The sequence below is a fragment of the Strix aluco genome, chromosome 11 (genome assembly GCF_031877795.1).
Source record: "Strix aluco isolate bStrAlu1 chromosome 11, bStrAlu1.hap1, whole genome shotgun sequence".
Lineage (NCBI taxonomy): Eukaryota > Metazoa > Chordata > Aves > Strigiformes > Strigidae > Strix > Strix aluco.
The window spans coordinates 13,888,376-13,910,425 of record NC_133941.1 but is presented as its reverse complement, the minus strand read 5'-3'; the positions used below and the strand labels follow the sequence as shown (position 1 = coordinate 13,910,425).

The window sequence follows — 22,050 nt, the reverse complement described above, 5'->3', positions numbered from 1 at the left end:
ACCACCCGCCACCCAGCTCATCCTCTCCACTGTCCCTGCAGGGCCGCCATGGGCTGCCTGGCTCTCCAGGACCCCCGGGGCCACAGGGTCTGCCAGGAGAGAGTGCTGAGCGGCCAGGCAAGAAAGGCGACAGGGTGCGTACCTGTGACCCCCTCACCCAGGCACTCCAGGGTCCCTGGGCACAGTGACCTGGCCCCACAGGGCCCCTCTCTGCCCCTCGTCCCTCCCTTGTCCTGCTTCTCGCCCAGGCTGAAGCAGGGGATCCCCCTGGAGAGCCCCAGTCCAGCCCCACGCTGCTCCCTCACACCCCAGCTCAGCACACAGGGGAAAGGCACCCCGGGACCCGGCTCTGTCATGGGGTTGTCCTGGGCTCCCAGTACTGGGACCAGCACTGTCTGGCGCACTGGGGGGGTCTGGCAGTGCCAGGGTGCGCTAGGTGCTGGCATGATGCTTCTCTCTCCCACAGGGGTTCCCCGGAGCTGATGGGACACCGGGAAGCCCTGGCCGCCCTGGGAACCCTGGATCACCCGGCCAGCCAGTGAGTGGGGGTGTCCCTTGGGTCTGTTGCTGCATGGTGGGCTCTTCCCATCGCCCTGCCTGCCCTGCCTGCTCCCTGAGCCAGCCTCTGCCTACCCTTTCCGTGTGCCAGGGGGTCTCCATTGCTGGCAGGGTCACTACTGTCCTCTGTGTGTGTGTCTCAGGCCAAGTGTACTGGTCAGGGACTGTCCATCCCTGCCTTGGCTGGAGCCCATGTCCCGTCCCATCCCATCCCATCCCATCCCTGTTCCCCTGGCTGATAGGGACACACGTTCATCTCCTGAGCTGTTATTTTCCAGGGCACCCAGGGCATCCCTGGCCCCCGAGGGGATCCTGTAAGTACGGCCCCATCCCTCCCCAGACCCACTCCCCTCCCTGTGCCCCCCACCTCACTCTTGTCTTTCCTTCCCAGGGGGCACGGGGGCCAATGGGGCTTTCTGGCCCGAAGGGGGAAAAAGGCGAGCCGGTAGGTGATGGGCATGGGGCTGCCCCACGGGGGTCCCTGGGGGGCAGTGGGGACCCTGGCAGGCACATCTCAGACCCTGGCATCTCCCAGTGCTTGATGTCTGGGTGACCCCAGGGTCTCCCAGTCTCCCTGCTGGGCTCCTGGCCTCACAGCACCATGGCCTCTGTCCTGTTGTGGGGACACAACAGGGCACATGGGGACACTGATTTTTCCTGCCCCTCCTCATTCAGGGAGAGCCCAGGGTGATCGTGGATGGAGGACAGGGGCTGCCAGGCCGGAAAGGGGAGCCGGGCACGCCGGTAGGTGTGGGGACAGCAATGCCAAAGGGTCTCTGCCAGATCCCCAGCCTGTGTGCTGCAGCCCCAGATAATGGAGTATCTCTGTCCTCCAGGGCAGCCCTGGTCCCCCCGGGAGCCCTGGCCCACGGGGGCCATTTGGTGATCCAGGCCCCCCCGGTCCACTTGGACCCATGGGGCCAGCAGGACCTCCGGGAGAGTTTGTGAAGGTACATCCCCTCCGGTGCTGCGCGGGGACAGCTGGGGGGGGTGTGGACGGACAGACAGATGGAGGAACATCCAGCAGCTTGAAGCTGCTCCCCTGTGCAGTCCTCTGGGTCCTGCTCATGGGCTGTGCCCCCCACCAGCTTCGCCCCCCACCAGCTTCACCCCCCACCAGCTGTGCCCACACACACACACATACATGTACATGAACTGTTGCTGACGCTGGGTAGTGTGGGAAGGGGCACATGGCATGCACATGCCCTGATACCACTGATGATGGGCTCTGTCCGGCATGTTCCCCTTCTGTTCAAGGGGGGCATGGGAAGAGCCCAGACCTGCCCTTACTTGCTTTTTTTTGTCCTCGCAGGGGGAGAAGGGTGACCGAGGGGAAAGGGTGAGTGGCTTTGCATTTCCCTGGCTCCTCTGCCCTCCTGGATGGAGGTCCCATGCGTGCCCAAGGGCACTGCACCCCTCCCAGGGTGCTGGGAAGTACTGAGCACCCTGGAGCCATCACACAGGAGCTGACCCCTGTCTCTGCAGGGTCCCCCTGGTCTTGTGGATGGGGCAGCGCCTCGAGGGGAGCCTGGCCCCCCGGTGAGTTTGGCCCCTAGGCCAGTGGGGACAGCAGAGGGGAGCAGGGCTGCCGCGGCCATGTGTCCCCAGGGCTGAGCTGCATCCCCAGGGGCTGAGCTGTGCTCTCTTGCAGGGCCTGCCTGGGGACCCTGGGCCCCGGGGACCTGCCGGGCCCCCCGGCCTGAAGGGAGAGAAGGTAAGAGGGTGGTGGGGATGCTCCATGCTGGGGCCGGACCTCACACCGCTCTCCAGCAGGGATGCCCATCCCCATCTCATGGGCATCCCCATCTCATGGCATGGCTGTTGCCTTTCCTAATCCCCAGGGTGATGGCCAAGAAGGTTTCCCAGGGCCGCCCGGCCGCCCCGGGGACCCAGGAGACCGGGTGAGTTTCCTGAGAGAAGGTAAGGCGGGCAGGAGCTCACCTCACTGGCGAGCCAAGCCCTGAGGGCACCCTGGAAAGTTCCTGCTTCAGACAGCCTGGACAATTGCCCTGCCATACCAGGTGACATCTCCATCCTCCTCTGCAGGGCCCTCGGGGACCACCGGGGGAGCAGGGCAGGAAGGTGAGTGGTGTAGGGACCAAAGGGATGCTCTCGCCTTGCCTTTGGCGGGGAGAAAAGTGGTCTGGGTGCCACGCTGGGACCTATGCCATGCCCCGTGCATCCTGCTGCCCCTGACCCCATCTTCCTTCTGTGCCAGGGAGACCGTGGGGCGCCAGGCGAGCTGGGAGAGTTGGGCGAGAAGGTGAGATGATTGCAGAGTGGGATCGTGCCATTCGGTAGCATCAGTGGCCCTGGTGTCCCTACAGCCCTGTGGTGGCTGTGCCCCAGGGTCACTGTCAGAGCCTGGTCATCTCAGATGGGATTCAGGGCTGGGCCTCAAAGGGCTCTGGGGCAGTGGCCAGTGTGGCGAGGAAGGCTCCCTGAACTCCTCCTCTGCTTTGTTCTCCAGGGGGACCGTGGCATGCCGGGCCCCGAGGGCGAGAAGGTAGGTGGGTTGGGGTGGCTGCGGCCATGAGGGGGCGATGCCTGCCCTGCCCTGGAGCAGCCACCCTGGCACAGGATGGGAGGGTGCCCTTGACACCTTCTTCTGCCTCCCCTCCTGCAGGGCGAGGTAGGAGCCCCAGGGCGCCCAGGACCGCCGGGCAGAGAGGTGAGTCGGGGCAGTGGCCACAGTGCTGTGGAGCCAGCACCCCGGGAGCAGGGGGCTGCCATGCCCTGGCTGTGTGTGTCCCCACACCCTGCCAGCCCCCTGAGGTCTCTCCTCTTGCCACAGGGAGCTCCGGGACCAGCCGGCCCCCGTGGGGAGAAGGTGAGGGTGAAGCGGGATCCCGGTGGGCTGGTGAGGGGCTGCTGGGGAAGGGGCTGGCAATGACACCCATCTTTCTGCAGGGCGATCCGGGACCACCCGGCAAGCCGGTAAGTGATGCTGCCCGGTGGGTCCATCTCTGCCTGCCCCAGCCCCGGGACAGGGAGCTGGGGGCAGCGCCCAGCACAGTCCCCTCTGCTTCTCCCCCAGGCTCCCAGCGTGGCCGGTGTTGGAGGAGAGAAGGTAACCCTGCCCTAGCCGTGCCCCCTGGCCCCACGCTGGCACCCCCTGGGGCACGGCCATGGGCTGGGGAGGGGGGACAGCACAGGTGGGCATCAACATGAGGGGATGCCCATGCTGGTCCCCAGACCTGGCTGTCCCCAGCTGCAGTGGGGTGGAGGGGGGTGGTTTGGAGGGACTGATGGTGCCATTTCATCTGCTCTAGGGTGACAGAGGCTTCCCAGGACCAGAAGGACCTCCTGGCCCCAAGGGCGATGCAGGAGATAAAGGCGCCCGTGTGAGTATTGTCTGGGGACAGGGGGCACAGGAGGTGTGGCACAGCCCCCCCTGACTCATGGTGCCCCTGCCATTGCTCCAAGCTGTGTCCCTTTGTGTCTAGGGTGCCCCTGGCCTGAGCATCCCAGGGCCAGCTGGTCCCAAAGGCGAACAAGGCGATCGGGTGAGTCTGGGTGCGCCCCGGGGGCTGGGGCTGACCGGGCTCTGCCCCAGGGGCACCAGCTCACAGCCCTGGTCCCCACCCCAGCACGGGGCCATGCTGGTCCCTGGTGACACATGCTCTCCCTCTCCAACAACCAGGGAATCGTTGGCCTCACAGGCAGGAGTGGCCCAAAGGTAATGTCGCTGCAGGAAGCATTGCCCCTCTGTCCATCTGTCTGTCCATCCATGCATCTGTTAGGCTCTGGAGGGGCTGTCCCTGCAGGCCATGCTGTGATGCTGCTCCAGGGAGTGGAGGGTGCTGTACTGAGCCCCTTCTCCCCCTGGCAGCCTCTACGCTCCCCCCATGCTGCCCTGACATGTTGCCCCTTCTCCCCCTTCCTAGGGTGACCCAGGGGAACCGGGGGAGAAGGGCGAACCGGGCCGAGCGGGCGCTCCAGGGCAGACGGGGCTGCGTGGCAAGGAGGTAGCGTGGGACGAGGGGTGTGGCAGGACCAGAAGCCATGGGGCAACCATGGTCCTGAGGAGGTGGGGGGCTAGCAGGGAGCAGGAGGACACTGGTGACTTGTGCTTCTCTCCCCCTGGCTGGTGCCCGCTGACCTCTGCCGCAGGGAGAGCGTGGAGAGAAGGGTGATGAAGGCACCCCGGTGAGTAAGGACCCCCCAGGACCACTGTCCCCCTCCCCACTGCCCCCCACTCACCCCCTTTCTCCCCACAGGGTGAAGCGGGTCTGCCTGGCAAACCTGGAGACAGGGGCCCCCGGGTAAGTGCAGGGCAGGCACGCCAGGACACACAAAATGCCTAGTGGCCTCAGGGTGTCTCCCACTAACACACACCCTCCTTCTGCCCTCCACCCAGGGCCTCCCCGGCTACCGTGGCCCCCCCGGGGAGAAGGGCGACTCAGGGGACCCAGGTCCTGAAGGCAGGAATGTGAGTACCACCTCGTGTGCGCTCACTGCCCCACAGGCACCCACCCTTACCCCAGGGGTACCATCCACCGCCTGGGACCCACCACCCCCCGGGTCCTCCATTTTCTCCTCCTCTCACCCCATCCCTCTTTCCTGTAGGGCAGCCCCGGAGCACCAGGGAGCAAGGGTGACCGTGGGGAGCCGGTGAGTGACGTGGACCCCCACCCCAGAGCCAGCCTTGCCCTCCCTGGGGCCGTGCCAGCTCCCCTTAACCCATTTCCCTCGCCCTTCTTTCAGGGGCTTCCCGGACCCCCAGGACGAACCGTAAGCTCTGCCCCCACCCCTCTCCCTGCCCACAGGCTGGTGCCTGGCCCTGCGTGCTCTGACAGCCCCTCTCTGCCCCACAGGTTGATGTGGGGCTTGGAGGAGCAGGGGAGAAGGGTGAGAAGGTAACGAGTGGGTCCCCTAGGATGCTGGGGGTGGGGTGCCCTGTGCTGTCCCCCACTGGGCTCTGCCTGTGCACTGGGATCCTGGTGCACCAAGCTCTCCCTGCCCAAAACAGCCCCTGCCACGTGGAGCTGATGCGCACCATGGCTGAGAGCCATGTGGGATCAGGGGGCACATGGGATCCGGGGGGAACATGGGCTGATGCTCCTGCCTAGTGCTGGGAGGAGGATGCCAGGGTAGGACAACCCTGTAGGGCTGAGGTCCTCAAAGGAGCCAGGATGTTCATGGCTCCCCAGCCCCACAGGGATCCCACAGCAGTACCCCACGCTCTGGGTGTTCTGCTTTTACGAGCCAGCTCAGGCTTGGGGCAGTTTTGGCCACAGGCTGTGCTGTGTGCTGGATGGCATCATGGTCCCTGGCCATGGCTTAGCTGGCTCCTGGCTCAGAAGTGCTAATTGTCGCATTTCTTCTGCGACCACTATCTGGCCACCCAGGAGCTGCGTTGAGCCCAGCAACCTCTATTTTCAGCCTTTATTTGGAGACCTTTGCTATTATCCCGCCCTTAAACCATGCAGCATAAGCAGAGGTGCTCAGCATGGGCTCTGGCACGGGCTCCACACAGGCGTTTGCGCCAGCGGTGGGGCAGTACCTCTAACCGCAGTGCCATTCCCTGGTAGGGGGACCCTGGGGACCCTGGCGAGGACGGTGCGAAGGGCACCCGGGGCGATGCTGGCTCCCCTGGCCTGCCTGGAGAGAGGGTAAGTGCTGGGTCTCTGGTGTGGGAGGTGGTGGGACAGCAAGATGGGCGATGTTCTGCAGGAGAGCCGGGTGTCCTGGTGTGCAGGGGGCAGTGGACAAGCACCCAGGACCCCTCCTTCCCCCCATGCCCCACTGCTGAGCATGTCTTTCTCTTGCAGGGCGTGGAGGGCCCTCGTGGCCCCCCCGGTGCACGGGTGAGTGCCCTTTTCCCCACGGGGGTCTGAGTGGGGGGTCCATGGCCCTGCTCGGTTCCCCTTCAGGGGGGACAATGCTCACTCCTCTTTCCACCCCACAGGGTGACCCTGGGGACCGAGGCCTGCCAGGAGAGAAGGTGAGGGGGCTGGGGGCTGGGGGGGCTGCCCCATGGCACCCCTGTCCCGTCCCACAGCTCCAGCCCTCCTGCCATGCTCTCTTACAGGGGGACCGTGGCCCACCAGGGCTGGATGGCCGCAATGGACTGGAAGGCAAACCTGGGCCCCCAGGTCCTGCCGGGCTGCGGGTGAGCATGGTCCAGGGAGTGGGGCACGGCCACCCCCCAGGCACTGCGGGTGGGGGCTGCAGGATGGAGGGGTGATGGGGTGGGAGGAGCCACCCCCCCAGACAGCCTCTGCTCCGGGCTGGGGTTGCTTGTGGTGGGGCTGTGGCAGGGCGGGGTGTCCTTGTCCCTGCTCTCACCTCCTCCTTGTCTGCAGGGGGACTCGGGGAAGCAGGGGGACCCTGGCCGGGATGTAAGTACCTCCAGAGAGGGCAGGTTTGGGTTGTGCTCCCACTGGGGCCATCGCGCTTGCAAGGGAACGATATTCTGTCCCCAGTAGGGTGCCACTGTCGGTCATGCTCCCTCCTCCCAGAACCGGCTGGGGGAGATGGGTGCCCTGCCGCCCTGTGCTCCTCCTGGCTCCTTTCCCCGCAGGGGCTGCCTGGGCTGCGTGGGGAACAGGGACCACCTGGCCCCGTGGGCCCCCTGGGACCACCCGGCGTCCCCGTAAGTACCAGCCACCCTGTGCCCTGGGGACGCATCCTGCCCAGTGCCCTCTGCAGTCGGTCCCAGCTGGGTCTGTCTGCTGGGGCTCGCCCCATGCCCAGCTCCCCCTTCTCTGCACCCTGGGGCCACGGTGGGGCCTGGGGACCCCTGACTGATGGTTCCCCAGGGGAGTGCGAAGGGGCTCTCTCACTGCCTCTGCTTCCTCCCAGGGCAAACCCGGAGATGACGGCAAACCCGGCCTCAGTGGCAAGAATGTGAGTAGGAGTAGCAGGGCTTGGCTTTGGGGCTCACTCGAGGGTCCCGAGGGCTGGTAATCCCAGTACAACATAAAGGCGAGGGGGGGGATATGGCAAAGAGCCCCATTGCTCTGAGCCATGCCCCTGGTGCCTGTCCCCATCCCATGCCGTGCTTGTGCCGGGGTGGTCGAGTCGGGTGCTGACTGGCAGCCTGTGTCCTCAGGGAGAAGATGGGACACCAGGAGAGGATGGGAGAAAGGTAAGGAGCTGAACTCCAGGTGGTCCCTGCATGACCCCTGCATGGTCCCCACCCTGCTGGGTCCAGGAGCATCATTTTGGGGCATGAGGATGGGGCAGCATCCCTCTAACTCCTCTCTTCTGGTTAGGGAGACAAAGGTGACACTGGACCCCCTGGCAGAGAGGTGAGTACCACCCCGCAGAGGAGCGTGGTGATGGGGGGTGCTGGGTACACACCCCCACCAGGGACAGACCTGGGCACCCAGGTCCTGGGGGTGACACTGCTCTCTCGGCAGGGCCGCAGTGGTGCCAAGGGCGAGCAGGGGGACAGAGGTGTGCCAGGCCCCCTCGGCCCCCCCGGCCTCCCTGGTGTCCCGGGGCAGGTTGGCCCCCCAGGCCAGGTGCGTAGTCCTCGAGCCCATGGTGCCACCCAGCACCAGACCCTGGAGTCTGGGTTGCAAGAAGCCTTGTCCATGGCTCCCTTGGGGCACTGCCCCATGTCCATGGGTGCTGGGTGCCATTGTGTCCCCTCTGCATCTTCCAGGGCTCACCGGGCCTCCGTGGGGTGGCTGGACCGAAGGTAGGTGTGCTTTTGCCCCCGAGCCCCCCAAGGCAAAGGTCTGGGGGACCCCATGCTAGAGGGGAAAAATCCTTGGTGGGACTCTCTGCCCCCAGGCTGGCAGGGCTGGACCCTGGAGTCAGCACTGGGCAGCCTGGTTCTGCCTCTCTTGATGCCTTTGCTGTGTTTCAGGGGGACCCAGGGGAGCCTGGACTGCGAGGGGAGCCGGTGAGTACCTAGCACGAAGCCTGACAAGTTGTAAGCACCCCAGGGTGGTGGCAAGCACAGCCCCTGCCCGGGCAGCACAAGCGGTGTTAACTCTGAAACCTACTGAGGGCAGCATCGGCACTGCTCACCTCATCTACCGCACCTCTGTACATCTTTTCATTCCCTCTTTCTCTGCAAACCTAGGGGCGACCTGGTGACCCTGGAGCACGCGGAGACCCCGGGACTGCAGTGGTGAGTCCCCCCCCGACCTGCTGGGCTGGGCCATCAGCCCTGGGGGATGGAGGACCCTCCACAGACCCCATGGTGGGAACAGGCCAACACCTGCTTTGTTTTTAATGTCTTTTTATTGCAGAACATTGAACGTAGCTTGGAAGCACTTGGCATCAAGGTATGTAGTCCCCAGCTGTCAGGGGAACACTGAGGTGGTGGGAGACCCAAGCGACCTGGGATGGGTTGGTGAGGCCATGGGGTGCTGCCACAGCTGGGTTGCACTGATCCCCTGACCGGTGACTCTTTCCTCTCCCAGATTTCATCCCTGAAGGAGCTCACAGGTGCCTACGACGGGAGCTCGGACTCATTTCTGCCGCTGTCCGAACGGCTGCGGGGCCAGAAGGGCAGCCGGGGGGAGCCAGGAGAGAGGGGACCTCCAGGCCGAGAGGTGAGCGGAGCTGGGCATAGTGCCATTGCCAAACACGCTGCCCCGCTCCCCACCTACCCGGGGGGCCATGCAGTCGGCTCAGCCCTGGGATGCTCAGGGAGGGCTGACAGCCCCCGGCACAGGGCTGGCTCTCTGGCAGCACGGGGTTATGTTTTGCAGGGCTCCTTAGGCTTTCCCGGTGAGCGAGGACCCAAAGGTGACAAGGGGGACCTGGGCGCCCCCGGCCCCCAGGGCCCCATGGGCCGGGCTGTGGGCGAGCGGGGTCCCGAGGGGCCACCCGGGCAGCCGGGGGAGCCTGGCAAGCCGGGCATCCCCGGGGTGCCGGGCCGGGCCGGGGAGCTGGGGGAGGCTGGGCGGCCCGGTGAGAAGGTGAGTGTGTGCGGAGGCGCGGGGTGAGGGCTGGGGGACCTGGTCCAGGGGCTTGGGGATGGCCCTGTGACAGCCACTGCCTTGTTTTCCCAGGGTGACCGGGGCGAGAAGGGTGACCGGGGTGAGCAGGTGAGCCGGGACGGGGACATGGTCCCCTCTGTCCTCCCTGTGCTCTGCACCTCTTGAGGGGATGGGGGGCTCTCCGGGAGGGATGGGAATGCCCTGCGGGGGCCAGGAGTGGCCATAACGGGATGGCTCTGCTCCCCCATGCTCTGCTGTCCCTTTGATGCTCAACCTATTTTTCTCCTCTCCCAGGGCAGGGATGGCTTGCCTGGCGCCCCGGGGCCCCCGGGGCCCAAGGTAGGTGATGGCTGCTGCTGGGGACCATCCTCAGGAGGTGCCAGTCTGCACCTCCGGGGATGGATGGCCACATCCACTACCTGGCACAGGGGCTTGCAGAGGGCTGTACCCCTGGGGAGACCTTCCTGGGGTCCCCCCCGGGTGCAGGCCCTGACTACACCCTGCCCGCAGGCAGACGTGGTGGAGGGCAGCCTGATGGGCTTCCCGGGCGAGCGTGGCCCTGCTGGACCCAAGGGAGTGAAGGTGCGTGGCTGGGCAGAAGGGAGCAGGGGGGACTGAGCTGGGGACAGTGTGATGGGCTGGGCTGGGCTGGGGACAGCAGCAGGATGGGTGTCCCCAGGGTGGCAGTGGGGGGCTGATGCCATTTGTCTTCTCCCAATGCAGGGCGAGCCAGGAGCCGAGGGTGAGCGGGGACCCAAAGGAGATAAGGTCTGTGGTCGTAAGTCTCCCGCTGCCAATGGGGTGGCCCCATGAAGCAAAGTCCCAGGCAGGACTGCTGGGGGCACCCCTCTTTGGGTGTCAGCAGGATCTCAGAGGGACGGGAAGATCCCTGCCTGTCCTATGACCCTGCTTCTGTCCCTGCTGCAGGGTGAGGGTGGCCTGCGGGGCGAGCGAGGGGAGCCTGGCGAGAAGGGCAGGGATGGTGCCCCGGTGAGTACTGCACTGTCCCCCTGCCTGGCGCTGACCCCAGACCCCTGCCTGGCACTGACCCCATCCCTGTCTCTTGCTCCAGGGTCTCCCGGGTGAGAGAGGGCTGGCTGGCCCCGAGGGGAAGCCGGTGAGTGGGGACATGGTGGGGGGATGTGGGCTGGGACAGGGGGAAGGTCCTGTGGTCCCACACCAGCCACCACCAGCACCAGTGGGAGCATTCACAGCTCGTACATCTCCTTCCCACCCTGCGCAGGGCCCACAGGGCTTTAGGGGGCTTCCCAGTACCCCCTGTAAATACCCCAGGCTGGGTACTGCATGCTGGGAACGGGAAGCATCCCTGGGGGGCAGGCAGGGCTGCGGGGTGGCAGGCTCCCACTCACCCACCGGCTCTGATGTGGTTCTTTGCAGGGCTTGCCAGGCTTCCCCGGCGTGCTGGGACGCCCGGTAGGTGACTGCGTCCCCCCATGTCACTGTGTCCCCCCACCTCAGCGTGTAGCCAGGCACTTCTGGCTGCAGGCGCTGGGTGAAACCGTGGGGGCCACCCTGCTGCCTGGGTGGGTGCTTGGCCCCAGGCATCTTGCCAGGAGCTGACCAGGCTTGTCCTCACTTGGTGTGGGTGCTTACCAGAGCTGCTGGCACTGTCTGGGTCTCCTCTCCCAGGGGATACCCCATTCACCCACCAGGGAAAACCCATCCCTGCAGTGACCCCATCTCTTCCTCCCTTCAGGGCAGCCAGGGAGACCCAGGACCCCCAGGACCTCCGGTAAGGAGCCACCCCACACCACATGCAGGGAACTGTTATGCAAGGGGGACTTCAGCCCGGGGAGGCATCCCCCAGAGGAACAGGGGAAGGGTGGCAGTGCTGGGACAGTGCTGCCCCTCTGCCCCCTCCCCAACCTGTGCCACCAGCAAGCACTGCCAACATAATGTCCCCTTGTCCCCCACAGGGCAGCACTGGCCCACCAGGGACCCAGGGCCCAGCAGGGACCAAGGTACAGTATCAGCATCGGCATCACCACGTCCAACCTTGCCAGATTTGGGGGACCTGGAGGGAGGGCCACGTTTCAGGATATTTTGGGATGGGGGGAGGGACATTTTGGGCTGGCTCCTCTCTCGGATCCAGCTGGCCCTGGGGAACAGCCTCATGGTGGGGTGGGGATGTGTCCGTGACCATGGTGGCCATTGGGTTGGGGTGATGGGACAGACATGGGCACTTTCTTCACAGGGCGATCCAGGGGAGCCTGGCTCCGGCATCCGGGTGAGCACCTGCACCCTCCCCACCTGGCCCCCCAAAACCATCTGGCCCCACCAAAGCCAGCTGGCCCCGCAGCCACACACCTTCCCATGAGGGCAGCTGAGCTCCTGGTTGTTCCAGGGCAGTGCAGTGTCCCCTCTCTGACGTGGCTGTTTCCATTGCAGGGCTTGCCCGGTCCCCAGGGCAGCGTGGGGCTACCCGGCCCCCCTGGTCCCCCTGGCCCAGGGGTAAGTATCTGCAGCCCCCCAACCTGCTTTCTGGCTGTTTCTGGTGCTCAGCTGCTGCTTGATTTCTGCTCATGTCTCCCTTGCAGGGCCCACCGGGTGTCCCCGGGCTGCCAGGACAAGTGGTGAGTGTGTCATCCCTCCCCTGCCCAGCTGCCATCAGTGTGGGTGCTTGGGGCTGCTTGGGAGGCTGTGGGACCCTGGCACCCCAGCCCTGGTCTTGCTGCCCACAGGGGGAGAGCGGGAAGCCGGGTGTGCCAGGCAGGGATGGCGTGCCGGGGAAGGACGGCGAGGCAGGGATGCCTGGGAAGATGGTATGTTGCTGGTCACCCCGTCCCATCCCAGCGGGAGCCCCACAGGGGTGTCTGCAGCTGAGGCTGAGGGCTGTGCTGTTTGTGCCAGGGCGTGCCGGGACCTTCGGGCCCTGCTGGTCCCAAGGGAGAGCCAGGGGATGCCGGAGCCCCAGGGCAGGTGAATGCAGAGCTGTCTCAGCAGCTGGGAGCTTCCCCTTCGTTCCCAGGCTGGGATGAGGGGGAGCATCCCCATGCAGCCCTGCTCACCTGCCCCCTCTCTCCCCTGTGCCTCAGGCTGTTGCTGGCCCCCCCGGTGCCAAAGGCGAGAAGGTAAGGAGCCAGGGTGCAAGGCTGGGGGACCCCCACCCCTGGGTGCTGCCAAAGTCCCCAGGGTGGGCAGGGGTCTGCAGAGCACTGGCACCCGCTGCAGACACACCTGAGCACCTGTGTCACTGCAGGGCGAGCCGGCGCTGCTGGAGGGCATGCTGCTGGGAGAACCTGTGAGTTGGCCCCGTTAACCTCGTCCCCCCCATTAACCTCATCACTCCCTGCTGCTACCCCATACCTTCCAGGGCGCAAGCCAGCCCTGTGTCTGCCCCCCTCCCCTAGCGCCTCTCTCCCCCTGGTAGGGCTCCAAAGGCGACCGAGGCTTGCCGGGCCCCAAGGGCGAGAAGGTGAGCGCTGCCGTGGGGGGCTGGTGGGGAGGGAGCTATGGAGGCCCTGGGCTCCCCAGCTGCCTGCCCATGGCAGGGGGGGGTCCAGCTGCAGCGCTCCCCCTGCACATTGTCTCCCAACCCTGCTTTTTGCTTGTTTCCCCCTGCCAGGGGGAGTCGGGAGGATTCGGGGAGCCGGGGGATCCTGGGGAAGATGTGAGTAGGAGTCACATGGGGGGGGTGGAGGGTGGGTGCTGGGGGCAGTGGATGCTGTTGGGGGGGAATATGTGCCCCCACCACCCAGCCCTTCCTGGCATCTTGGTGTCTTTGCAGGGAGCCAAGGGGTCCTCTGGAGCCAAAGGGGAGAAGGTAAGTGTCCCCTGTTCCCAGGGGAGTGGGGTGCTCCCCAGCCCTGCTCTGGGTGGTACGGTGCCTGCGGCACCCCCGTGCCTGCCAGCCCGGGGACACACCGTGTGCTCTGCCATCACACAGGGATCACCAGGTGTTGGTGTGCGGGGACCTCCAGGACAGGATGGGCCTCCAGGCTTGAAGGTAACCCCTGCCCGCATGTCACCCTGACTCTCACCATGTCCCAGACATCCAGGTGCTGCCCTGGCTCAGCCAGCCATGTTTGAAGCATGGTCCTGGGGGCTGTTTCCCTGAGCCGTCCCATCTTTTTCCTCCCTGCTGCAGGGTGACATCGGCTTGCCAGGACCACCAGGACCCCCAGGCTTAGCAGGCATCGCTGGAACACCAGGACAGCCTGGCCTGAGAGGGGACAATGGGCAGCCTGGACCGCCTGGTCCCCCGGGAGAGAGGGTAAAGGCTATGGCCAGTGCTTGGCCTCACTGGGATGGGTGACCCAGGACCCTCAGGGAGTGCAAGCAGGGTTTCTGCAAGCTCTGCCAGCTCCTGGCTGTGGTCTCTGCCCACTCACTGTGTTTCCCTACCAGGGTTTGATCGGCTTTCCTGGGAGAGATGGCACCTCCGGACCACCAGGACCTGCGGGGCCCCCAGGGCCAGCTGTGAGTACAGGGCTCTGCTGTTGCAGCATCCTTGCGGGGTACAGGCTCTGCCCGGGCTCCCCTGCCAGCTCAGGCAGGGTGATGGGGCCTCACCCTGCACCTTCCCAGCCCCAGGGGCTCCAGCACAGGGCAGGACCCACTGTGGGAGCCTCAGGGATGCTTTGCAGGGTGCCTGGTACTGCCTTCCTCCTGTGGTTTACTCACCCCTCTCCTTTCTTCTAGGGCATACAAGGGGCCTCTGGCCTGAAGGGTGACAAGGTAGGATGGGAGCAGCCCTATAGCATGAGGGGTGTGGGGCTACTCCTCTTGTGGGGTGTCCCTACTGCAGCCACCCCCTGGGTGATGCTGAAACCACTCTGGATGGTGGCACATGGGAGCCTGCTCTGTGCCGCCTACCCGGGACAGTGGGGGCTCTGTGGGGTGTCCCCTGGCATGGGGGGGGACGTGATGTATCTGGGAGGAGCGGTGGGGCAGCAAGGACAGGGACGAGCTCTTGCCTTCCTCTGGCAGGGTGCCCCAGGGGCTGGGCTACCAGGAGCCAGAGGCGAGCGTGGAGACCCGGGGCCACGGGTAGGTACCACCACAGGTATCCTCGCTGCATCCCCACTGCAGACCCCCATGTCCCCACCACCAGGGATGGGAAATCCCACAGCACCAGGGCCGAGGGGACAGGGAGCCAGCACTGCACCTGTACCCAGGGTGGGGTGACACTGGGGGTGTCCCCATCCCAGGCCCCCTTCTCACATCCTTTTCTTCTCACAGGGTGAAGACGGGCGCCCAGGGCCAGAAGGCGATCGAGGGCCTGCGGTAAATATCCCCCTTCCCAGCTGCACCCCTGGCCAGGACCCTCCCTGACCACACCTCTTCCTCTCTCCTGCAGGGCTTGCCTGGGAACCGGGGGGAGCGTGGGGACAAGGTAAGGGACCCTGGGGGCTGGAGAGCTGGGAGGGGTGAACAATGCACCCCTAGGGATTGGGGTGCCCAGGGACATGCTTCCTGCTCCCCATCGCGCATCCTTGCAGCATCTCACCATCTCCCCTTCCTCTCAGGGAGACACTGGAGCCCCAGGGCCCAAAGGAGACAAGGTGAGTCCCTGAGGCGGGGGACAGTGGGAAGGGGGACAGCAGCACTGGCCCCCCTGCTCACCTCCCGCTTCCTTTGGGCATGCAGGGTGACACTGTGGTGGTGGAGGGGCCTGCTGGAGCACGAGGCAGCAAGGGGGAGCCGGTAAGAGATATCCCCATCCTCCCTGTCCCACTCTGAGTCATCCCTCTTGTCCTGATGGGCCAGGGCCCTCCTGTCCATCCCCCTCCCCAAGGCCCTGCCTGCCCTGCTCCTGGCCCAGGGCAGCTCCCAGCCCTACGGGTTTGATCCTGCATCCCCTCTCCCGAGTGGCACACAACAGCCCCACACACACCTCTGCCTGCCAGAGGAGTTGGGGGTCTTGCTGCTGAGGGACCCTGTCTTGCAGAGCACATTGTCTCCTCTCCTTCAGTCACTCCACGGACCCCTGTGTCCCTGCCCCAGGGGGGGTCTGTCCTACCCACCCCAACGTGCATCTGACCATCTCCATCCCCTGACCCCTCCCTGTGTTTCACCCTTTGCAGGGAGAGCGTGGTCTGAAGGGCATGGAAGGGGACAAGGGGGACAAGGGGGAGCAAGGCATGCCTGGAGAGAAGGTACGGGGCTGGGGGGACCTGTGCTGATACTTGTGGGCACCCTGGCACAGTGCTTGGCACCCTGGAACAAGGGGAGCTTCCAGAGCTGGCCTCAGAGGCCACTGTGGCCATGCCATGGCCATGCCATGGCCATGCCATGGCCAGAGCTCTCCCTCCTGCCCTGTGTTGATCTGGGTTTCTGTTTGCAGGGGGCAAGGGGCGAGCAAGGTGAGAAGGGCTCCACAGGCTTCCCTGGGGCACGTGGCCCTGGTGGGCAGAAGGTAAGGAGCTGGGCACCCCTTGCTGCTGGTGGGGTGCTGGGGCAGTGCTGGGGAGGTGCTGGGAGTACCATCCCCCTCGCCTGCCTTGTCCGATGCCTTTGCCTTCCCCAGGGAGAGGTCGGAGCGTCGGGAGAGCCTGGTGAGCCGGTGAGAAGCTGCGTTTCCGTGCTGCTGCCACCCCACCACAGGGCAGGAGCAGACCCCTATCACACTGTGTGCTCTCCTGCAGGGCCAGCCCGGCCGTGATGGGATCCCTGGAGCCCGGGGAGAGAAGGGGGACACAGGACCCCTGGGCATGCGTGGCCCCAAGGTCAGCTGGCCCTTCTGCCTGCCAGTGGTCTCCTGGCCAGGACCTGTGCTGGCTCAGCAGGGCTCTGACTCCCCTCCTCATTCTCGCAGGGTGACCGGGGCATGAAAGGCGCCTGTGGCCTCGATGGGGACAAGGGCGAGAAGGTGAGTGGGTGCCCGCAGGGTGCCACAGGAGCTCAGATGGTGCCTGGAGGCTGTGGCCCTTTGGATCCCCTCTGCCAGCTGGCAGGAGCAGGGAGATGGCTGAGGCCAGAGCTTGGCCCCGCGGCAGGGGCATGGGGTCCCCTCCTTCGCCTGCAGTTCTGGGGTGAGCATTGAGGGACACAGGACTGACTGCCCTGCCTCTCTCCTGCCTGCTGTAGGGAGAACCGGGGATCCCGGGACGCTCGGGGCTGCCGGGAAGGAAAGGCGAGCCGGTAAGCACCATGCTGGCACCAGGGAGGGATGGGAACACATGGCCAGTGGCTGATGGATGTCTGCTTTGTCCCCCAGGGAGAGCTGGGTCTGTCGGGACCACCGGGCATCCCTGGGAAGGAGGGGCTCATGGGACCCAAGGTAGGTCAGGGCTATGCTGGGAAAAGCTGTGATGGCACTTCAGCCCCTTGGCTGCCTGCCCCCTGCTGCCAGCCCCCCGCTGCCTGCCCCTGGCTGCCTGCCCACCACTGCCTGCCCCTTCCTTTTCACAGGGCGACCGGGGATTCGACGGGCAGCAGGGAGCCAAAGGAGACCAGGGGGAGAAAGGAGACCGGGTGAGCAGGCTGGAAAGGGATGGTACACATTGCACCACGTTGCTTTTACCAGGATCCGGCCTTGGTCCGAAGCCCGATGCTCCCAGAAGAGCCATCTGGCACTGCTCTAAATTATGTCACTAAACCATAAGTGACAACAGATCCCTGCTCTGGACAAGAAGGCACTGTTGCTGGTGCTTTGGGGATGCCCAGATGTGGGGTCAGAGGATGCCCATGGCACCTGCTCTGGGGTCAGGGGCTCCAACATCCCTGGCCTCACCCTCTGCTCTCCCACAGGGCGCCCCAGGCATTATTGGTGGTCCTGGTCCCCGGGGCAGTGACGGTGCTCCTGGCCCTCCCGGGCCACCGGGGAGTGTTGGCCCCCGAGGTCCTGAGGGCATGCAGGGCCAGAAGGTGAGTCCCCACCATGGGTGGCCCTGTCCCTGGAGTGGGAGAGGGTTTGGTGGCATCAGGAGCCATGTCCCAGCTCTGTCCCTGCCCTGCCAGCTCACTGGCTTTGGGGTCCTCCCTTGTGTCCGTGAGCCCAGGGGATGAGAGTCTGGGGGTTGGGGACCTTCTTGTCGTGGGGCTGGACTGGACCCATCCCCATTCCCATCCCTGTTCCCATCCCCACTTGCACAGGCATCCGCGGGGTGTGGGGACAGGGAAAGCAGTACATCCATGGTGCTGGGGAGGGCAGAGAGGCTCTGGAGCTACCAGCCAGACCCTGAGCATGTGTCCTTTGCAGGGGGAGAGAGGCCCCCCTGGACAGTCGGTGCCGGGGGCCCGCGGCGTGCCCGGCGTCCCCGGCGAGAGAGGAGAGCAGGTGGGTGAGCAGGTGCCCAGTCCTCGGCGGGTGAGCCCCAGCCAGGGCCAGCCTCCCACCTCCCCTCTGCTTGTCCCTAGGGCAGTCCTGGCACCCAGGGGCTCCGTGGGGAGAAGGGGGAGCCAGGCATGACGGTAAGGAGCCGGGAGGGAGCTGGCACAGGCTTGTGGCACTCAGGTCACCAGGGTGGGATGGGGTGCTGGATCCATCCCACCGCCGCTGACGGAGGGGCTCTGCCCCACCACATGGGCCTGGGAGAAGGGATTTTCCTCCTCTCTAATTACACCATCCCCCATTGCGACGTGGGTCCTCTGCCCCTCTGCGTGCCCGGCAGGAGGATGAGATCCGCACCTTCGTCAGGCAGGAGATGAACCAGCACTGTGGTAAGCATCCCCCACCACACTGCCCTGGGGCTGGGGGTCTGGTCCCCACTGCCCCTGACCCCCTATCCCATCTCTCCCACAGCCTGCGGTGGCCACTTCCCGCGGCACCTGGATTCACGTGAGCACTCAGGTTGCGGCTCTCCCTTCCTACCCCCTGCCCCTGCCCCACATGTGTGGCACTGAAGGGGTCCTGGCACCCAGGTGTGCCACCGGTTTTGGGGGGGCTGGAGGCTGCTGGGACCCTCTGAGACCTCCTCTGTCAGGGCTGGCATCAGTGTGGGACTGTGTGCAGGGAGGAGGGATGGTGCATGGCAGAAGTGATGGCACAGCAGGGATCCCCAGGGGCAGCCGGCTCAGGATAGTGCCCGTGGGGTCTGGGTGCTGCCGGGGTCTGCCCAATCAAGAAAGGACCATGGGGACTGCACCCCGTCCATGCTTGGGTGCTGGAGCCGGGGCAGGCGGGCTTGCAGGGGCCAGGACTGCTGGAGGGGAGCATGGACTGGGGTAGTGGGATGGAGTGATGGAGGCAATGGGGGGGCTGGGATGAGGTGGGTGCTTTCTTTCCAAGGAGGCTGGGGGGCTCAGGCCAGGAGCAGCCTCCATTCTGCCCTGGGAGGAGGAAGAAGCATCCGCCAGGAGAGGGAGCATGGCCAAACAGGTGATGGAGAGCCCGGAGGACCTACAAGACCTGGCCCTGTGGGCACATGTGCCTCCCTGTGCCCATCATCATCCCCATCCCCATCCTGCTGGGCTCCCAGTGGGCACTGTCTCACTGGGCAGCAGCTCCTCCTGCCTGTCCCCCCTCTGGATGGCCTCAGCAGCCCTGGTCTGCACTGGAGAGAGAGGAGGGGGTGTCCCCAGGTCCCCCATCCCTGGCCGTGAACCCTGGCAGGCTGCAGCAGTGCCAGGGAAGCACCCCAGGTCCCCTCACCTCGTCCCTGATGCCTGTGCCATGTCCTTCCCCTTTGCAGGGCTCTTCCCCACTCAGCCATTCCCGGTTGGCAGCGCTCGAGCAGTCCCTGTGCTCAAGTTGTCACATGCTGAGGAAGAGGAGGGTGAGTGTCATCCCTGGGCTTTTAGTCCCTGTCCCCCTTTTCTCCTGCTCCATGTGTGTGACTGGTCATGTCCCTGCCCTCGGCTTGCAGGCACTGAGGGATAATCCGATCCCAGGGGGCTTTAATTAAAGAGCGGAGAGAGAAGAGGGCAGCAAGGAGTGTGTGTGCATGTGTGTGTGTGCGTGCAGGCGTGCACAGGTGTGTGCTGTGTGCGTGCAGGCATGTGCAGAGCAGGGGCTGTGGCTGGGGGGAGCAGGATGGAGGGTGAGGCAAGAGCTGCTCATGCCCAGTGCTGTCTCCCAGGGCAGGACAGGCAGGTCATGCTCGACACCGATGACCTTGAGTATGATAGCGTGTATGGGGAGGAGGAGGACTACGATGAGGTCCCGGAGATGGACAGCTCGGAGCAGCCTTCGATGGATGGTAAGCTTCCCTGCAGCCGTCTGGCACTGAGGATGGAGCCACCAGAGGCAACCGCGGGGCTGCCTGGGCTTTGCTGGGGTGACGCCTCCATATCCCACCTGGCAGCAGGTCCCCATGCCCTCTGGCTGGGGGGATTTGGGATTTGCAGCCCTCTCACTGGCACCCAGGTGGGGTGCACGATCCCCATCGCAGCACTGTGCCATGCATCCCATGAAAACCTCATGCTCCATCCCCCTCACCAAAGCTGTCCCTGGTGATTTGCTGGGTTGGTGGGACCTGCTGCCCCTGGCAGGTTCCCTGTGCTCTTGGTCATGAACTGCAGGAGGGGATCCCAAAGCCCCCAGGAGAGCTGGGACACCCCAGTGGCAGCAGCAGCATGCAAAGGGTCCCTCTGGTACACTTCCAACGGATGCTGTCGTCGTCATGTCCCCGTGCCACCTCCCTCCCGGCTCTATCTCCAGCCTTTGCTGGGAGCTGCCCCTGGGACATGGGCAGGGCAGAGAGATGTCCCCTCAAGCCAAACCCTGCCTGCGCTCAGCTGGGAGCTATCCCCTGCCTTCCCCTTCTGGGGTTTCTCCTCTGCCAAGTGGGTCTGGCTGCCTTCACCACCGCTGTGCTGCCAGCTCCTGCCTGCCCTCACCATCGCTGTTTGCCCCCCACAGCTGAGCCCTGCAGCCTGCCGCTGGACGAGGGGGACTGCCAGCACTACACGCTGCGGTGGTACTACAACCAAAGAGTCACCGAGTGCCGGCCCTTCGTCTACAGTGGCTGCCGGGGCAACCTCAACCGCTTTGACAGCAAGGAGGAGTGCGAGCTGCACTGCAGGCAGCGCCCAGGGGCAGGTGGGCAAGGCATAGCACAGCCACTGGCAGCGGCAGGTCCGGCAGCATCCCCGACCAGTGCCGTGGGCTTGGTCAATGCAAAGCTGGGGGGATGATGCTGGTCCCCCACCTCGGCTCTGACACTGCCTCGCTTCTCTCCGCAGATGCTCATGGCATTGCCAGCGGCAAGGCAGGAGAGCAGCCAAAGGCGTAGGTGTGGGCAGTGTCTCGGCAGGCAGGGCTGCCTGGCAGCTGGGCCCGGCTGACACCCCGGCCGGATCTGGGCTGCCCACCGTGGTGGGGGCTGCGTGCCCACCAGTCCCCAGCAGGAACCTGGTGCTATTTTCTAACGTGTCTTTTTGCTGCTCATGGGTTTTTCCTTTCATATCAGTTTTATTGCTCGTTAAGGTGAAATTTATATCAAATGGGAAACCACCACCCCCCAAGGCTCTTAACCCCCTTTCCCACCTGGAGGTTTCCTGAGTTGTTCACAGTTTGATTTTTAACTTATTTGCTGCCAACAGGATGACACTTGGCCCTGTGCTGCCTCCCTGGTGGCCCAGGAATAGAGCTGGGACTTGGCATGGTTGGGCTCCCGTCCCCTCATTTAACACCCTCATCCCCTTCCCTGCCCCTCCACAGACCCCCAACCCCCCCCCCTGCTCCCCACTCTCTGCTGGGGGAGGCTGCCTGAATCCCTGGGCCAGGCAGTGTCTCCCTGCACAGCATCACTCAGCCCCCAACCCTGCAACCAGCTCCATCTGAATACATTTCGTCTTAACCTCAACTGGGGTCCGGTTCCCCTTTTGTGGCTGCGATGGTCTAGCAAAGACCTATGGGGAGGCCAGAGGCTTCCTCCCTGCGCTACCCTCCAGCTCGCACACCTGTCAGCAGCACATCTGTCTTTAATCCAGGGGGGCTCTCCTGTACCCCCCAGCCTGTCGGGGAAACCCTGAGGATGGTGCTATGTTAGAGGAGGTTCCTGCTCACCTACGCTCACTCTCAAAGGCTTTGTGAAAGCCATGTCAGCTCCCGTGGGTTTGCAGCCCCTGCCTTCCTCCAGCCCCAGGGCTGAGTGGGACGTGTCCCCCTGCCACCCTGGGGCCTGGGGGGCTGCGGACTGCTGGGCAGGCTTTGTGGCACCCATACGTACCGCTGCTCTGTGTATATCTGTATACAGCGAATGTATATGTGTACCGATGCAGGAGGGGGCTGTGATATTAAAGCTGTGCTCACGGGGAGATGCCATGCTTCTTGGCGCGCCATCGGAGATGCCTGTGCAGTTTGGGGCCAGCTCTTGAGCCAAGCGTGCCCCCTATGCACCCCAGGAATGTCCTTCTCAGCTGCTCATTGCCGGGCAGTGCTGTCTGGGGGTCCTCACCCCCAAGGGACCCCAGTGCCCTGTCCCTGTGCCTGGCGCGTGCCTAGCTGACGCAAGCCAGGCCATGACCCCCCAGCTGGGCCGTGACATGTCAGCACGTGGGGCTGTGGTGCTGCATGATGTGCTGGGTGAATCAGTGCCACCAGCTAATTTTGGCTGCTGGGGTTGAGTTCCTGGCCGTTCCCCCGAGGAGGAACAGAGCTGGCGTTATTTTCTCTCCCTGCCCCCGCCGGGGAGGCTGGCATGGGACGGGTCACCCTGCGGCCACGAGGCTGGGTAAG

At 65.1% G+C, this 22,050-nt stretch overlaps 1 protein-coding gene across 1 annotated transcript in view; it reads left to right on the top strand.

The window, feature by feature from the left end:
- Nucleotides 1–21,628, top strand: part of COL7A1 (collagen type VII alpha 1 chain) — a 33,343-nt gene extending 11,715 nt beyond the window's left edge. Inside the window, exons 35-123 of the mRNA XM_074835746.1 lie at nt 42–134; nt 467–538; nt 837–872; nt 950–1,003; nt 1,234–1,302; nt 1,395–1,508; nt 1,871–1,897; nt 2,044–2,097; nt 2,210–2,272; nt 2,400–2,459; nt 2,605–2,640; nt 2,777–2,821; nt 3,029–3,064; nt 3,185–3,229; nt 3,353–3,388; nt 3,469–3,495; nt 3,596–3,628; nt 3,831–3,902; nt 4,005–4,064; nt 4,202–4,237; nt 4,446–4,526; nt 4,672–4,707; nt 4,779–4,823; nt 4,919–4,990; nt 5,128–5,172; nt 5,266–5,292; nt 5,376–5,417; nt 6,093–6,173; nt 6,333–6,368; nt 6,470–6,505; nt 6,593–6,673; nt 6,867–6,902; nt 7,085–7,156; nt 7,366–7,410; nt 7,616–7,651; nt 7,779–7,814; nt 7,926–8,030; nt 8,174–8,209; nt 8,381–8,416; nt 8,600–8,647; nt 8,769–8,804; nt 8,943–9,074; nt 9,234–9,443; nt 9,537–9,572; nt 9,759–9,803; nt 9,975–10,046; nt 10,188–10,232; nt 10,392–10,454; nt 10,537–10,581; nt 10,863–10,898; nt 11,182–11,217; nt 11,402–11,446; nt 11,680–11,712; nt 11,874–11,936; nt 12,023–12,058; nt 12,167–12,247; nt 12,336–12,404; nt 12,521–12,556; nt 12,685–12,726; nt 12,856–12,900; nt 13,051–13,095; nt 13,213–13,248; nt 13,372–13,431; nt 13,573–13,698; nt 13,833–13,904; nt 14,127–14,162; nt 14,415–14,474; nt 14,667–14,711; nt 14,785–14,820; nt 14,954–14,989; nt 15,075–15,131; nt 15,512–15,583; nt 15,772–15,843; nt 15,955–15,990; nt 16,073–16,153; nt 16,243–16,296; nt 16,515–16,568; nt 16,645–16,707; nt 16,839–16,901; nt 17,178–17,294; nt 17,629–17,706; nt 17,787–17,840; nt 18,041–18,089; nt 18,172–18,219; nt 18,658–18,747; nt 19,061–19,144; nt 19,448–19,567; nt 20,230–20,409; nt 20,553–21,628. Of these exons, the coding sequence (XP_074691847.1) occupies nt 42–134; nt 467–538; nt 837–872; nt 950–1,003; nt 1,234–1,302; nt 1,395–1,508; nt 1,871–1,897; nt 2,044–2,097; nt 2,210–2,272; nt 2,400–2,459; nt 2,605–2,640; nt 2,777–2,821; nt 3,029–3,064; nt 3,185–3,229; nt 3,353–3,388; nt 3,469–3,495; nt 3,596–3,628; nt 3,831–3,902; nt 4,005–4,064; nt 4,202–4,237; nt 4,446–4,526; nt 4,672–4,707; nt 4,779–4,823; nt 4,919–4,990; nt 5,128–5,172; nt 5,266–5,292; nt 5,376–5,417; nt 6,093–6,173; nt 6,333–6,368; nt 6,470–6,505; nt 6,593–6,673; nt 6,867–6,902; nt 7,085–7,156; nt 7,366–7,410; nt 7,616–7,651; nt 7,779–7,814; nt 7,926–8,030; nt 8,174–8,209; nt 8,381–8,416; nt 8,600–8,647; nt 8,769–8,804; nt 8,943–9,074; nt 9,234–9,443; nt 9,537–9,572; nt 9,759–9,803; nt 9,975–10,046; nt 10,188–10,232; nt 10,392–10,454; nt 10,537–10,581; nt 10,863–10,898; nt 11,182–11,217; nt 11,402–11,446; nt 11,680–11,712; nt 11,874–11,936; nt 12,023–12,058; nt 12,167–12,247; nt 12,336–12,404; nt 12,521–12,556; nt 12,685–12,726; nt 12,856–12,900; nt 13,051–13,095; nt 13,213–13,248; nt 13,372–13,431; nt 13,573–13,698; nt 13,833–13,904; nt 14,127–14,162; nt 14,415–14,474; nt 14,667–14,711; nt 14,785–14,820; nt 14,954–14,989; nt 15,075–15,131; nt 15,512–15,583; nt 15,772–15,843; nt 15,955–15,990; nt 16,073–16,153; nt 16,243–16,296; nt 16,515–16,568; nt 16,645–16,707; nt 16,839–16,901; nt 17,178–17,294; nt 17,629–17,706; nt 17,787–17,840; nt 18,041–18,089; nt 18,172–18,219; nt 18,658–18,747; nt 19,061–19,144; nt 19,448–19,567; nt 20,230–20,409; nt 20,553–20,602 (5,280 nt within the window). The 3' untranslated portion in view covers nt 20,603–21,628. The remainder of the gene's footprint in view (nt 1–41; nt 135–466; nt 539–836; nt 873–949; nt 1,004–1,233; nt 1,303–1,394; nt 1,509–1,870; nt 1,898–2,043; nt 2,098–2,209; nt 2,273–2,399; nt 2,460–2,604; nt 2,641–2,776; nt 2,822–3,028; nt 3,065–3,184; nt 3,230–3,352; nt 3,389–3,468; nt 3,496–3,595; nt 3,629–3,830; nt 3,903–4,004; nt 4,065–4,201; nt 4,238–4,445; nt 4,527–4,671; nt 4,708–4,778; nt 4,824–4,918; nt 4,991–5,127; nt 5,173–5,265; nt 5,293–5,375; nt 5,418–6,092; nt 6,174–6,332; nt 6,369–6,469; nt 6,506–6,592; nt 6,674–6,866; nt 6,903–7,084; nt 7,157–7,365; nt 7,411–7,615; nt 7,652–7,778; nt 7,815–7,925; nt 8,031–8,173; nt 8,210–8,380; nt 8,417–8,599; nt 8,648–8,768; nt 8,805–8,942; nt 9,075–9,233; nt 9,444–9,536; nt 9,573–9,758; nt 9,804–9,974; nt 10,047–10,187; nt 10,233–10,391; nt 10,455–10,536; nt 10,582–10,862; nt 10,899–11,181; nt 11,218–11,401; nt 11,447–11,679; nt 11,713–11,873; nt 11,937–12,022; nt 12,059–12,166; nt 12,248–12,335; nt 12,405–12,520; nt 12,557–12,684; nt 12,727–12,855; nt 12,901–13,050; nt 13,096–13,212; nt 13,249–13,371; nt 13,432–13,572; nt 13,699–13,832; nt 13,905–14,126; nt 14,163–14,414; nt 14,475–14,666; nt 14,712–14,784; nt 14,821–14,953; nt 14,990–15,074; nt 15,132–15,511; nt 15,584–15,771; nt 15,844–15,954; nt 15,991–16,072; nt 16,154–16,242; nt 16,297–16,514; nt 16,569–16,644; nt 16,708–16,838; nt 16,902–17,177; nt 17,295–17,628; nt 17,707–17,786; nt 17,841–18,040; nt 18,090–18,171; nt 18,220–18,657; nt 18,748–19,060; nt 19,145–19,447; nt 19,568–20,229; nt 20,410–20,552) is intronic.
- Nucleotides 21,629–22,050: the final 422 nt, after the last annotated feature.